The sequence below is a fragment of the Crassostrea angulata genome, chromosome 3 (assembly GCF_025612915.1).
Source record: "Crassostrea angulata isolate pt1a10 chromosome 3, ASM2561291v2, whole genome shotgun sequence".
Lineage (NCBI taxonomy): Eukaryota > Metazoa > Mollusca > Bivalvia > Ostreida > Ostreidae > Magallana > Magallana angulata.
The window spans coordinates 15,778,901-15,793,517 of record NC_069113.1 but is presented as its reverse complement, the minus strand read 5'-3'; the positions used below and the strand labels follow the sequence as shown (position 1 = coordinate 15,793,517).

Genomic DNA, 14,617 nt, shown 5'->3' with positions numbered 1-14,617 from the left:
GTGACGAGACTTTTCTCTGAACGCATATAATAGTAAGAGTTTTTTTAAAAAGTTATTATTTTTCTCGGAAGATATTGGCTTACATGCTATAGTCCCTCTTCTCCCTGTATTGAATCTAATTTGAGGAACAGCTTGTGAATTCATATTAGCTAACATGGATGTGTTAAGCTTTCTCGTCTCATGATTGTATTGCATGTACATTCAATTGTCCATTTAGATTATTGCAAGATTCAAATGGTTCCGTTGGTCAAAGGCAACTATTAATTTACATAATTGCAAGATTTAAATGGCTCTCTTGGTCCAAGGTTTTAACTAATAATTATTTTTGCAGATTTGGGACACGTATGGCACTGAGCTAAGTATCACAAATCCTACACCACACCAGATCAAACGAGAGCTAATGCTTCTAGTCTCTTTACTTACAAAAGCTACACCTGTAAATTATCGCAGTCCTTAATCATTTGAAGCAGGATATACAGGAGAGACCACAAGACGGCTTGAACCCAAGGCCTTCCTTTTTAAACGCTCTTTCAAATGAGCTAAAGGCTTAACCCACTACATTTTGCTAAAGCTAGTAGAAGCTAGGCAGTACTGAGCCTATTACATGAACTATCACATATTAGACTGCAATTATATCAAAGCTCAGTTGACAACAAATGAAGAACAAAATTTTGGATTTTCACTTTTATTTGCATGTATCTTTACTGAATGCAACCAGTAACATATATCGAATTATGAACTATGCTGGTTTTGCCCAACCAATAGCTACTGTATGATTGTGAACTATTAATATATGTAAACAAGTGACAGTGTACCTCTAAAATCCAAAACCATATTGGATCCAGGACCACTTTTTGCCCCGATTCAAATGTGGTGTCTGTACAAAAAAATTAATATCCTTCTTTCATCAACAATGGTGCATCATTCACACATGTGACCATAAAAATCAAGCAACGAGATGTAAAATTTCTCTTACATTAGTTCTCTGGTAATAATACAAGTACATGTTCATCAAAATCAAAGCATACTCAAATAATGCCATGTTTTTTTTTTTAAACGTACATGTACAACAAACATGTATGTTGTAAACATATCTAAATTGTTTATGTTTTAAAAATCTCACAAAATACATGTAAATGGTAAAACTGTAATCAACAATTGTCCCACTATTCCATCATGATATCACTTCCAGGCTAGGTGAATAATGGGTTATATTGCTTTACGGTGGTACTCTGGGGGTGCCACAATGTAGTCATTAAGGGAAAATAAAGTGGACATATTTTTCTGCATATACCTGAAATAATAATGAAAACAAATCATGAAAACGGTAAAGCTGCATTTTTATTAATCTAAAGGATATCATTAAAGTTATTGACCTTAATCTTTATTATAAGTGGTAGAGATTTTACAAAATGTATTCACTGAATGTTTTAATTTGATAAAACAACACCAAGCTCAGTAATTTTACATTGTATTAGATCACCACACAGAGTATGAACAGGGTCAAGGGCCATAAAACTTAGACAAGCTCACTACTGATCTCAGTTACCCTTTTATTAAACAAACAAATAGAAGAAAAGTGAGACTGAGATCAAAAGTGAGCTAGTCTAAGTTTTATGGTCCCAGGGCCAGATATTCATATGCCTATACATAATTTTAATTTCTGAAAATTTGTCTCACAAATATTTTACTTACTTTAAAAAGTCATGCAGATGATTCTGTAAAAGTTGTATGCTTTTCTCATCCAAAGATGTATAAGCCAACATTCCTCCAAGTTTAACTGCAATGAAAGGATCAATAAACAAGAGGCCCAGGGGCCACATCGCTCACCTGAGCAACAATTGCCTTAATTCTGATCAAATTAGCATTACAGTATCAAAATATCTTGACAACTGAGTACAGTAGATCTTGCTAAAAATATTTTATCTACCTCTTATTTTTTGGTAAATACCAAGCCCCTTTTGTTGTAGTACCTGTAAGAAGATTTTTCTCTATTCCTATTTAACCCCCCCCCCTTTTCGTGGCCCCACTTTTCTCTAGGGAATCATGGTTTCATCAAACTTAAATCTGCATAACCTGTGCTTTCACACTAAGTACTGAGTTTTGGACCGAAAACTTTCCTAGAATATTTTTAAAGATTTTCTCTATATATTCCTATGTAAAAATTCAAACCGCCATCACAGTCCCGCCCTACCACTAGGGACTGTGATTTTGCAAACTTGAATTTACACTACCCGAGGATGCCTCTACACAAGTTTAAGCTTTTCTGGTCTAATAGATTTTGAGAAGAAGATTTTTAAAGATTTTCTTTATATATTCCTATGTAAAAATTGACACCCCAATTGTGGCCCCACCATACCCTGGGGACTATGATTTGAACAAACTTGAATCTACACTACCTGAGGATGTTCCATTTTAATTTGAGCTTTTCTGGCCTAATAGTTTTTGAGAAGAAAATTTTAAAGATTTTCTCTATATATTCCTATGTAAAACTTGATCCCCAAATTGTGGCCCCACCCTACCCCCAGGGATCATGATTTGAACAAACTTGAATCTTCATTACCTGAGGATGTTACCATTTTAATTTGAGCTTTTCTGGCCTGATAGTTTTTGAGAAGAAGATTTTAAAAGATTTTCTCTATATATTCCTATGTAAAACTTGATCCCCAAATTGTGGCCCCACCCTACCCCCAGGGATCATGATTTGAACAAACTTGAATCTTCACTACCTGAGGATGTTCCCATTTTAATTTGAGCTTTTCTGGCCTGATAGTTTTTGAGAAGAAGATTTTTAAAGATGTTTTCTATATATTCCTATGTAAAACTTGATCCCCCTCTTGTGGCCCCTCCCTTCCCCCGGGGACCATGATTTGAACAAACTTGAATCTACACTAACTGATGATACCTCCACACAAGTTTAAGCTTTTCAGGCCGAATAGTTTTTGAGAAGAAGATTTTTGAAAAATACCAACAAATTTTCAATAATTCTCAATTATCTACCCTTTAAAGAGGGCGTGGCACTTCATTTGAACAAACTTGAATCCCCTTCACCTAGTGGTGCTTTGTGCCAAATTTGGTTGAAATCTGCCCAGTGGTTCTTGAGAAGAAGATGAAAATGTGAAAAGTTTACAACGACGACAACGACAGACAACGGACAAATTGTGATCAGAAAAGCTCACTTGAGCCCTTAGCTCAGGTGAGCTAAAAAGTCATGGGTATATGCAAGCCAGATATAACATGTACATGCATATACAGGTGATCTTATAAATGTACTTTGATTGAGAAAAGTTTCATTACAGTAATGTCATCGTCGGAAACCCACAGCTGATTTCTCGTCATTCCTCTCTCCATTATGATGGAAAAAGGAAGGACGCGTAATTAACCATAGGTTACCGACGATGCAGTAATGTTCAAGGAAATCAAATTAAAGGTGAAACACATAATCGCTATTCTTACCAAAAAGTCTTAGCAAATGGACGGCCCCATAGATCTCACTCATTGGTTTACTAGTATCTTGATTTTCCTTCATAATCTGCAAAAAAAATCTTTCATGGAAATACATACTAAAAGGTTGCTTTGAACAAGAATAAAAAAAGTATTTTCCACACCCCCCTTCCAAAAAAAAAATGAAAATGATAAAATACTATGGCAGTTCAAAAGATATGTACCTCTCCATACTGTGGTCTCTCAAACTTGTACAACAGCTGAGTACCTAACATGACGTTGAAGTATTCTCTAATACCTTGTGTGACCTCTACAATTGCATCTCTGAAAAACAATAATTATTCTGATAATCTTAAAGAAAATACCAGTAATCCAAAAGACAGTTTACTAGTTTATGAATTTTGAGAAACTAAGAAGAAAATGAACATACTTATTTACATTGCTGGCTTTTGCAGATTTTGTGCGCACATAATCATCCAATATGTTATCCACCGACATCTTACATGGCAGAGAAACTACCTGGAATGATATCAAATATTCTATAAGAGTCAGACAAGCATCAAACTTGTGTGTGGAATCTATTAACTTGTGTTTGTATGCCTCTGTATGAGTGTGTGCTTTACATTTTAAGGATTAAATAATCATGTCGGAGGCCTCAACATATCCAACAAGTTTTATACTATGTTCGAAACACAGTTGTGATTATACTTTATAGGAATAATCACTTAGAAATTGTTGTTGTTACTTGTAATTGTGTCCTATTATATAAACAGTATGTGTTTAGTATTCCAGCAGATCTTGAACAAATTCAGTTATTGAGATTTTCAAATCATTCAGTGACCTTCTTCCTCTCTATGTATATGTAATATATAAAGTAAGTAAATAATTTATTATAGTGACATGTGTATATAGCATAATTACAAAATTCATTTTACAAATATAACATCAATACACCCGGCCCAACGGACCTATAAGTCACTTTCAAACTGTTACAATGTGAATAAATTTGACATGTTTTGGGAGCAAGACGGTTTTGTCAAGTGTTTCTGTCTTAAATTTTATAATTCATTAATAAGCGATTTGGTGGGGGTAGTTACATATTAGGTCAACGAACAGAGTACTATCATTTGTATTATTTTGACTTACAGTTAAATCATATCCAATTTTATAAAATAAATGACTTCTCTGGTTATTAAAGAATAGACAACGTAATAAAAAGTGCTTTTCAGTTTCGATACATAGGTTACATATTCTGTCCCCCACTGGTTCTCCTCTGTTTCGATCCTCAGGGGGAGTACACCACATCTATACATAGCCAATTTTGATCTGATGGGTTTTGGGAGATCTAGCATAACATATTTTTCGACTGTGTAGCTGGATTTAAAAAGAATATATGTACGAAGTTTTGGTATACTTTGGATATTGTTGTGCCATTCGGTTTCAAAATTTGTACGTAACTTTTCCTCTGCATAGTGTAAATTACAGGGTATAAAATCTGATAAATATTTTACAGGTAAATCTGATTACTCCTATATAGAGAGTTACCTGTTTCTGCCGTGTGACGAGGTCCCAGTCATCCACCAACCAAGGCTTGAGTTCCTCTGGAATCTTGATTTTTACCTCTATCTTGGCTAGGAATGACTCCTCCTTCAAAGAAAAAATAAGTTATCATAAACTCAGAACTATGATAAAGTATGCATGTGCAACATAATGATCTTATAAGAATATCATTTTTCTTCTCATAAGAACAAACATACACAAAATGGCATGTACTTGTACATTGTATTTGTACATACATCCATTTTTAGATCATAAAGAAGGATGCATTGCTAATTGGTAACAAGCAATAGGGAAAACATCTACCACCGAGTAAGATGAGATGCAGAATCGTACATACTCAAACATTGAAGTTACCAGTACACAAAGTTAGGCCCAAGGGTAGAAAAAAGCTAAGCATAATCCTTTCAATGATGAAATCTTTTAATGTACATACTTTTAAAAATAAGCTATTGAAATAAAATGTGTATATAATGCAACAGATTAAAATGTTATGGTAAAATCTACAGTGAAATCTGATATTTTCTTACAACACCATACACACATACATGTACTTAGGTATAATCTAAATTTAATCACAGTTCCTAAATTCTAAAATATTATACGAGTGTGATGTCAAATAATATTAGTGAAGTAGGGAGAGATAAGGAAATCAATATTAGATTGCTTGTAGTGGGGTAGGTTGTGAGGGTTATGAGAATGGGATGGGGTTATTGTGTGGGTGGGATAGGGGGTGTGGGTGTACAAGCTTCAGTGTGGGTCGATCAATAGTACCGATTCTACCGTAGGATCTGGTCTGGGCCGTTTCCTCTTCTGTTCTGTGGAAGGGGTCCCTGTCCCTGTTGAGGTTGTTGATTCATGAGATCCTTGAGATGACTACATCAAAAACAAAGTACCAGTAGTTAGATTACAATGTAATCATATCAACAATTCACCACCTTATGTACCTGAATTTGTTTCTCTTCTATCGACCAAAATTTCTACACTTTCATGCATTAATTGAGAATTATTTACTCTGATGTGAATAGGTTTATTATGCAAAGTAGAGTTATTTTATCTACTCAAATAACCAACTGATAAATAATCCGGTAATCAACATTTATAACTTAATCAAGCTAATACATTGTTTTTATAAGACAAAAGTCCTTACTGTGTCTGTGACAGCTGTAGCTGGTGGTCGTCCCCGTTTCTTTGCTGGTTCACTGGTCACTGGTGTTGAAGGCGTGCTTGGGGTAGATTCGGGACCAGGTGCAGGGGTGGCTGGCCCAGTCTGAATAATGCAAACATCAGACAATAGGGAACAGATAAACTGAAACCGCTATTGGTTTAACTAGAACTGTCCTAATGGGACTAATATCCCCGCTAGGCTAATTTCAAATGGGACAAATAATTGAATTGAATAATAATTAAGGTTTGGAACACATACAAAAAAAAAATTCTAGAAATGTAAAAAAAAAAGAAAAATAGTTAACAAAGAAAAATCAAAATCAAAATTGTCAGAATTTCACTGTAAATACATATCTATAACAGTAATACATTTACAAATGTATGTATTTGATGATATATTTTTTTAATCTAATTGATTTAAAGAAAAACCAACAAAATGACAATAACCCCTCCCTTTGCAGTGAATAGAAATACCGGTAGCCAAGCAATGCTCTTCTGTTGATAAAACTTTCAATATCTTTCTAATAAGAGTCTTGACAAATGCAATTACTGGTAGTTGTTTCAAATTTTCCTCACTTTTTCCTATGGCACAATTGAACTCCATATCAGAAAATTGATCCCATAGGACTATGATTTTCTTTGATGAGCTTGTTAAATTTAATAAACTCCCAAATATTACCATAATTACCATACTATGTAAAAATATGTAAAAAAGAAAATTTAATATTACAAACAATTTTAAAATTGCCAAAACACTACAATCATATCAGTAATTTTGAATTTCATTTAAATTAATGCCCAATAGGGTCACTTCACGAATTACTTGACAAATAAATTTAAACAACCTTTAAAAATAGTTTAACTTCTTTATTAATAATTATATTATTTATTTCCTTATAATGATAGACCTTTTGGTTTAAATGAAACAGTTTTAAAATAGCCCCAAAACCATCACCCATTTTACAGATTATCAATTTCCCCTAAACACATGCTCCATCTGAACCATGGCTCAGATAATGGCTCCCTTGGGACAAATGAATTCAGCCACACTTGTCTTTGATGTTCTCATTAGCTCATAAGAATTTATCATTGACAAACAAAAACTTTGCATTGTCAGTTGATAGAATACTTATAAAAAATAATTTTTTTTATTAATTAAGACATAAAGACAAAAAACTCCATCTGGATGTATTTATATAAATATATTTTAGAGTGTTTTCTATTAATTAATTAATAAAATCTGTAAGGATTACCTCCCTTACTTTTCAACACTAGTGTACAATATATAGAATAAGGAAAATGAAAACTGTCATAAAATCATTAAATCTTGTCTGATCTTAAAAAAAATTGCAGGTGCACATCTTCAGATGGTGTTCAACATATGTACAAATTTTCAAACTGTTCCATGCAGTAATAAAAAATTCTATAGGGGGGACAAAGTTGCGTCTACAGACAGACGGACAGACGGACGGACAGAAGGACGGACAGACGGACAGGGTGAAACCAATATACCCCCCTAAACTTCGTTTGCGGGGGTATAAAAACCTTCATAGACTGTTTAAATGTAAATGTGAAACTGCTCTTCTGCAAGGCAAATTGATAGAGGATGGGGAAATATGACATAACAACACCTGTTCAATAAACATCATTAAATTATTTACCACTAAAGCTGTATTAATATGCACTGTATATCAGCACCCATGTAAACATCATAAAGAGGTTAATTCATATCAACTCTACAAGTACTTTATATTTTTTAGGTATTTGATCTACTTTTAACCTTACCTCTGTGGTTGGAGTTGAAGCTGCTGCAGCAGGTGTACTGTTCCCCGGCCGACCTCGTTTCTTCTGTGTCTCGCCCTGGGTGGGGGTGCTGGTGGCCGGTGTACCAGAGGGTGTGGAGTCCTTCGTCTCTTGTGAGGGGGTACTTGGAGCTGACTGTCCAAGCAAAAGGAAACAATTAAATACCTTTCTAACTAATTTAAAAGCATGAAATAAATCTTTAATTAGTTTTTTCATCTGGAGAACAGGTTTCCTATTTCTTTTCCCCACATCTATAGAAGATATCATTATATGAAAAATACTGGTTTTACATGATGTTCACCACTGGTTCTTGACCAGACTTGGTAAAACACATCATAGCAATGAATGAATATTATTAAAATATTTAAAAAATAATAGCTAGAAGTAAAAAATATATCTTCCTACTGATATAACAAGTAACAATGGGGTTCTCTTGTAGTCCCAGAGAAATAGAAACTCCTACACAGGATATAAAGTTTTATACGCAGCTCTTACTGCTGATCAATTATACCTCAGTGTCGTTGCGTGTTCTCTTGCGTTTGGAGTCAGAGGGGCCAGAGGGGTTGGGGATACTAGCTGTGGAGGACTCTTGTGAACTAGCCGCTGACCCCGAGGCACTGGAGGCTTATAAACATAAACAACCCACTGTTAATAACAGCGCACCTTACCAAGTACAAACATCTCTGGCTCGCTTATTTAATGATAATGTATTTTTATCTGAAGTACATGTGTACTGTGAAACAAATTTCACATCAATCAATCATTGATTTCTATTTTTACTGTTGGTTTCATTAAATAGACATGGATACTTTTTTCTTTTTAGCAACCATAGACAATGTACCTGTTCCTTTCTGTTTGGATCCTCTCTCCGTTGGAGTGGATGCCCTTTCTTTCTCTTTTTCCTTTACCCTGGTTTTGCTTCTTCCTTTGCCCCTGTCAGTATGAACATACTCCAGTACATAGATAAATTATAACTTTTCAAAGCTAATATTTCAGACAGCAAACAAAAATATTGTAATGTGTTTATAATTAAGGACATGTATTAAATAGATTGTTATTCATAATTGTATGAACTTACACATGAGCTTTCAGCAATTCTTTCTGTTTCTGCATGCTTGTATCATTGTACTTTAAAACTCGACTCTCTGGAACCCATTCATCCCAACTACAATGAGGATAACAGACTTTTTATATTTTACTTATATTTTTTACATATATTATACTCTTGCATTGCTTGTTTACAATGCTTTGTATATTCTAGTACAATAAATTTTGAATTTGATAATGAAAAACTTCAATTGTAATGCAGGTAAATGATTTAATTCTGGTTGCTTGCTATTTGATTGGTTAAATAATTTTGAAAACATCATATAACATCATCTTCACAATGCCAAGGTTTGTGATTAACTCCATATATGTGTTGCCTTTATCTATATTACAATATGACATGTGTACAATATGTTTTATAGTTGAATTCTGAATTATAATGAACTTACTTTTTGTTCCATCCATTGTAGTGTATAAAGTATTGATTCACTTTGTCTTTGACTTCAAATTTGACACACTGAAAATTTTCATCAAGTGAACTTTTATTATTTCTAAAACATTTTTTAAATATACTGCAATTTAATAGTAATTACTAGGAAATGTTTTAATAAGCATCAAAATGTGAAAATTATAATAATGCTATTTATCATAACTGATGCATAAACTACTCATAAGAAGAATATTTGATTTTTTTTTTTTGAATTAATTTTACAATTTATTGATCATAAATATGATAATGCAATACATTTACATCTATAATCATCCTAAATTAAAATTCAAAAAACCCCGAAATAATTACCTTTGCTTCATATAGTAGAGGTCCATGAAAGCAGAGAACTTTCTCCCCTATGACAAATGATAGATATGGAAAATATAACATGGACATCATTAGAAATTTTATGTTATTTGCATAGATAATTTAGTTAATATTCCTTTACGTTTAATCATACAGTAAGAGTTTTGCATTGCAAAAAATAATCTATTAATGTACCTCAAAAGAACATTTAACAGTTCAGCTTTTAAATGGTTTTATCTAACTTCCTTTTAAATCAATTAATTTTAAGATGCAAAATGAAACATTTTCCCATTCTCCTTATACATGTATTTACAATTTTACTTGTTTCTGGATCTTGAAATCTGTCTCAATATGTTTTAATTAAATCACATTGAACTTACAATTCTATGATATTTATACCAGTAAACGCTTTAGAGTCAAATGATATTCAAACATAAAATTAAAAATTTCATGATTATTCCTCTTATATCCTCAACAAAGATTTTGCATGACAAATAGCATAAATGTACCAAAATGAAAATGTTGAAAAAATTGTGCAAGCTAAAACTTGAAGTTAAAGATGCTTAATTAAAAGATTTCCAATCTCTCCTGTTAGGAAATCTTTTATATTTTGACAATGTCAATTTTTCCAAACGGAAAAAGGTGTCATAACAATGCGAAAATTGGATTATTTTCCTTTATAAATGTTATACATCGATTTCAATTAAATTTCACTGACATGTATGTGAATTGTTGGTGAATCCAAAGAATTCTCCCTTGAAACGCCCCCTCTAGCTTGTCTTTTAGAGCCTTTGCATTGCAAACAACATTAAAGTATCCAGATGATAATATTGTTCAGGGTCTGAATAATAAAAGATGGCATATTTTCCTAACTGAAATCTCTGTAAGACTGAGAAATCTGTCTTTGGTTCCTTTGAATTTCTCTACTGTGTAAAAAAGAGATGACTTGCCACTGAAGAAATCCTTGCTTTTTTCCCTTTTCGTTGATGTCAATTGTACATCTATTTCTTTGAATGGTACGTGTATTTTAAGTTCATTAAAAATTACCAAAAAGTGATTGATGGTAACAAAAACTTTGGACATACTTTCAAAAGAAAACCTGTTTGAATTGATGTTGTCCTGCACTGATAGTAGTGGCACATATACATCGATTGGCACAAATGATTTAGTTTCATTAATTAAAAGGCAGAGGTTGATTTCAAAGAGCCAATGACTAAATAGAGAAGAACAAACTACCATAAATGTCTTTGAGATACAATTTTTAAGTGAAATGTGAATGGCAAGAGGTACATCCAAAAATGATCTTCATAAAAGAAAGAAAGTTTCTTATATTAAAGAATATAGCAAATTGCCACCCCTATTATATTACAATAAAACACACCTTGTGTATTTTCTAGTATACTGGTGTGCGGCCAGTAAACACATATTGTGTTACAGTAAACACATATTGTGTTACAGTAACTAGCTAGAGGGGGCGTTTCAAGGGAGAATTCTTTGGATTCACTAACAATTCACATACATGTCAGTGAAATTTAATTGAAATCGATATATAACATTTATAAAGGAAAATAATCTATTCAAAACAGAATAGAACTGGACAGGCACTTGAGAAGTGGACAGGCATAGCCTACGTAGGTCTAGCCTGTCCACTTTTCAAAACAGAATAGACCTGAGTTCTTGCTGATTGCCATTTCTTGCCAGTTCATTGTTACGTCATTTTATCAACATATAAAATTATAAAGGAAAAATGATGTAACAATGCACTGGCGAGAAATGGTACTCAACGAGAACTGGTCGCACGCCAGTAGGGGTGGGCACATAGTAAGAAGACAAAAAGTTTGGGACGAGCCCCTGTGATTAGACTGTGATTAGTTTTTATGTTAATTCATGTAGAAATGAATGAGGTTTACGGAAATAATGTTTCCGCGCATATTTTTTATTATTAGGCAGCAAGCCAGCTATGTCACATGTTATTTGTAAAGCCCGATTTTTTAGTGCGCCAATTTTTTTTGAACAACAAAGAGCAAGTTTGAGCTATTTTTTTGGGCAGCATGCCTGATAGCATTTTTTTGACTTTTGCACCCTGGAAACTTCTTATCTCAGGGACCTAACTGTGTACCGGACCGTGACTTGTGTATCCAAAACATAAGCCCGCACGCCAAAGGCTTCTTGTTATCCCTGAATTGGACGAAAACTTTGCAGTTTCGTGAGCACCAACTTCAAGTCACCCTCCTGGATCTGCACGGTCATCCACTGTGCCCTGCAAGCGCCCTGCGTAGCTTATTTTGGTTGCTTTTTGCCAACCCTTTGACTTCAGACACATCCCCTCTCCTTCAACGGACAGATGGCAAACCCCTGTCTTACAGCTGGTTTTTGTCTCGACTGCGAAAAATCCTACCTGGAGAGGGCATCACTGGGCATTCCTTTCGGCCGGGTGGTGCCACGTGGGCGTTCCAGCAAGGTTTACAGGGTGAACTTATCCAAGAACTGGGTTTTTCGAAGAGCAACGCCTATCTACGATACCAGGAGTCCAACTTGGACCAAAAATTTGCAAATATGTACCAGTTTGGTAGAGGACTACCTTCAGCCTTTAGTTGAATTTTCCCCCTTCCCTCATTCAAACATTTTCCCCCTGGGTCTGGGAGGTTACTTTTTCACATGTACATGATGTATTACATGTATGTTGTTTGTGTTTAATTGCAAATTGTATTTTGAGCATTGCAAAAAATAAAATTTTGTAGGCCCAGGATACTGTTGTTTATTTGAAGTAAAATCGCTATTGTATGGTATAATTAGCCCAGTGCCTATATTTTGTAAAAACACATATTGTGTTACAGTAAAAACTAAACTAGATAAGTAATGTTTCATATATCACTAAATGAATGATGACATGATTCCATATAAATCTTGATATCTATCTACCAAATACCGTCAACAGTCTAATTAGCAAGCAATAGAGCGATTTCTGCGTTTGTCAGATACATACAGTAACGCTGATCAATTTTTTTATCATCTTATCTCTTAAACAAGATTGTAAAAATCATTTACCTTCTTGAAATTTCATTTTTGGTGGCATTTTAAGACAATACGTATAACATCGAGATAATTTTAGTTTCAAGTTTGGCGTGAAAAACTGTACTTCCGGTTTGTTAAAACCGATATAGGGCAAAACATCCGGATTCGCCCCCCCCCCCCCCCCCCCCAATATACGGAGGTCTACATTATTACAGCTTTGGAAACATGAGAGAAAATGTAATTATTGAGATATAAACTATAATTATCCCCCTGAGATAAATATATCAAGGTACATTTTTATATTTTTGGGAAACAATATAACAGCTAGGGTGTGAAAAATAATAATGAGACCAGACTGGTGTTTGAGACCGGTGCCAGAGAGCTCAGTTGGTAGATCACCTGACTACAGTTTCAGACGGTCTGGGATCGAATCTCTCTGGTCTTTCACTATATCTCCCATCCTGTTTCATCTGGTGCAGTGCCAACCCCTGGAACTGACAGATTCATTTACTCCTGCCAGGGAAAGAGCTTAGCTGGTGAGATCTTCGAAGGCAAAGATCATTTAAGGGGGAAGAATATGACAGTCAGACAGGTTCGAATCCCAGCACAAGATAGCTCAGTCAGTAGGGCCCCTGACCAGAGATTCAGGAGGCACAGTTTTGAATCCTGGTCTGGTCCGTCATTACATTTAATTTCCATCTGGTTATACACATGCATTAATTTTTGTTTATTTAATTCCGATAAACAAAGTTTAGAATGGTTTTTCATGTGTTAGGAAAATATACAGTCAAACTTTGTTATCTCAAAAAAAAGTATGTCAATTTTTTTCTTTTCACTATATATGTATTTCACTGAAAACAACATTTTTCAAAGATTCGTTAAAAAATACTCTGTAACACCTTGACCAATATTTGAAAAGTCTTGGATCGATAAATTCAGAATATCTCTAGATTTTTTTTCCAACCTTCAGTTCTTGAGTTTTAATTTTCACAATCCAAGGTAAGATTTTATGACTTGCATTTTGCAAAAGATATATACATTGTAGTAGCTGAGCACTTAAAATATCTTTGTGTTGTGTTTGAAATATCATTTTTTTTTTTTTACAAATGAGTTGTTAGAAAACTATTTCAAGTGCAAATTGAATTTAGTTCAATTATTAAAAATTTCTTCAAAGTCTGACAAAAAATAACACCAAAAATCCTTTTAAATGTAAGTCTTGTTTTCAATGAAATTTAAAGGGAAAAGAGAAAAGTTGACATACTTTTGGCACGTTAGTGTAGATAGGACTGCTTTAAAAACTTTGAGATATCTGATTATTTCAGATATCAAGGGTAAAATACTTTAAAAATAAGTGGCTGGGACTTCCAAATCACTTTGACATCACCATTGTATTTGAGATCTTTAGGTTCAACTGTATCTCATAAAATTATAGTAAGCTACTATGAAATATGGAGAAATATGAGAGCAACGGGGAGGGGGCATATAAAATTCATTTTCAATCGTACTCTTAAAAAATTTCAGCATATCTAATAACCAAGAAAACAATATGCATGTACGGAATGTTATATCAGAAACCATGTTTTCAAGAGTAAATTTCCATTAATTTGGACAGTTTTTTAAGGGATTAAAATTTTGTTAATGATTGTGGTTATTTTCCAGAGAAACATACCATCTTTAGAAAAAGCAGATCAGCATATAAAGTGAAGTTTGTCAATAGACAGTTAACGATTCCTATTTATCAAGGTGAACAAAAAATGGATAAAATTTAGGTGTTAGCTCGTCTCAGGT

The 14,617-nt window shown here is 33.8% G+C and overlaps 1 protein-coding gene across 2 annotated transcripts; it reads right to left on the bottom strand.

Moving 5' to 3' along the window:
• Positions 1–669: 669 nt before the first annotated feature.
• On the bottom strand, positions 670–12,956 carry LOC128178134 (mortality factor 4-like protein 1). Of its 2 annotated transcripts, none has more exons than XM_052845155.1 (15): positions 12,863–12,956; positions 9,818–9,864; positions 9,468–9,535; positions 9,050–9,136; positions 8,813–8,904; positions 8,483–8,595; positions 7,954–8,106; positions 6,152–6,271; positions 5,776–5,877; positions 4,990–5,091; positions 3,875–3,963; positions 3,669–3,768; positions 3,457–3,532; positions 1,696–1,780; positions 670–1,294 (listed from the first exon to the last, which is right to left on the bottom strand). In XM_052845155.1, the coding sequence occupies exons 1-15, from the start codon at positions 12,888–12,890 to the stop codon at positions 1,210–1,212; spliced, it is 1,347 nt and encodes a 448-aa protein (XP_052701115.1). In that variant the 5' UTR covers positions 12,891–12,956; the 3' UTR covers positions 670–1,209. The 2 variants fall into 2 exon arrangements, with proteins under 2 accessions (XP_052701115.1, XP_052701116.1); XM_052845156.1 differs by having other exon boundaries at positions 5,785–5,877.
• Positions 12,957–14,617: the final 1,661 nt, after the last annotated feature.

Bases quoted from the DNA above. Each gene is read 5' to 3' on its own strand.
- LOC128178134 (XM_052845155.1), bottom strand. From the start codon at position 12,890: ATGCCACCAAAAATGAAATTTCAAGAAG. The intron at 9,137-9,467 runs GTAAGTTCATTA...TCCTCATTGTAG, and splicing joins TACAATGGATGGAACAAAAA to TTGGGATGAATGGGTTCCAG. The intron at 1,781-3,456 runs GTAAGAATAGCG...CTTTCATTGCAG, and splicing joins CCATTTGCTAAGACTTTTTG to TTAAACTTGGAGGAATGTTG.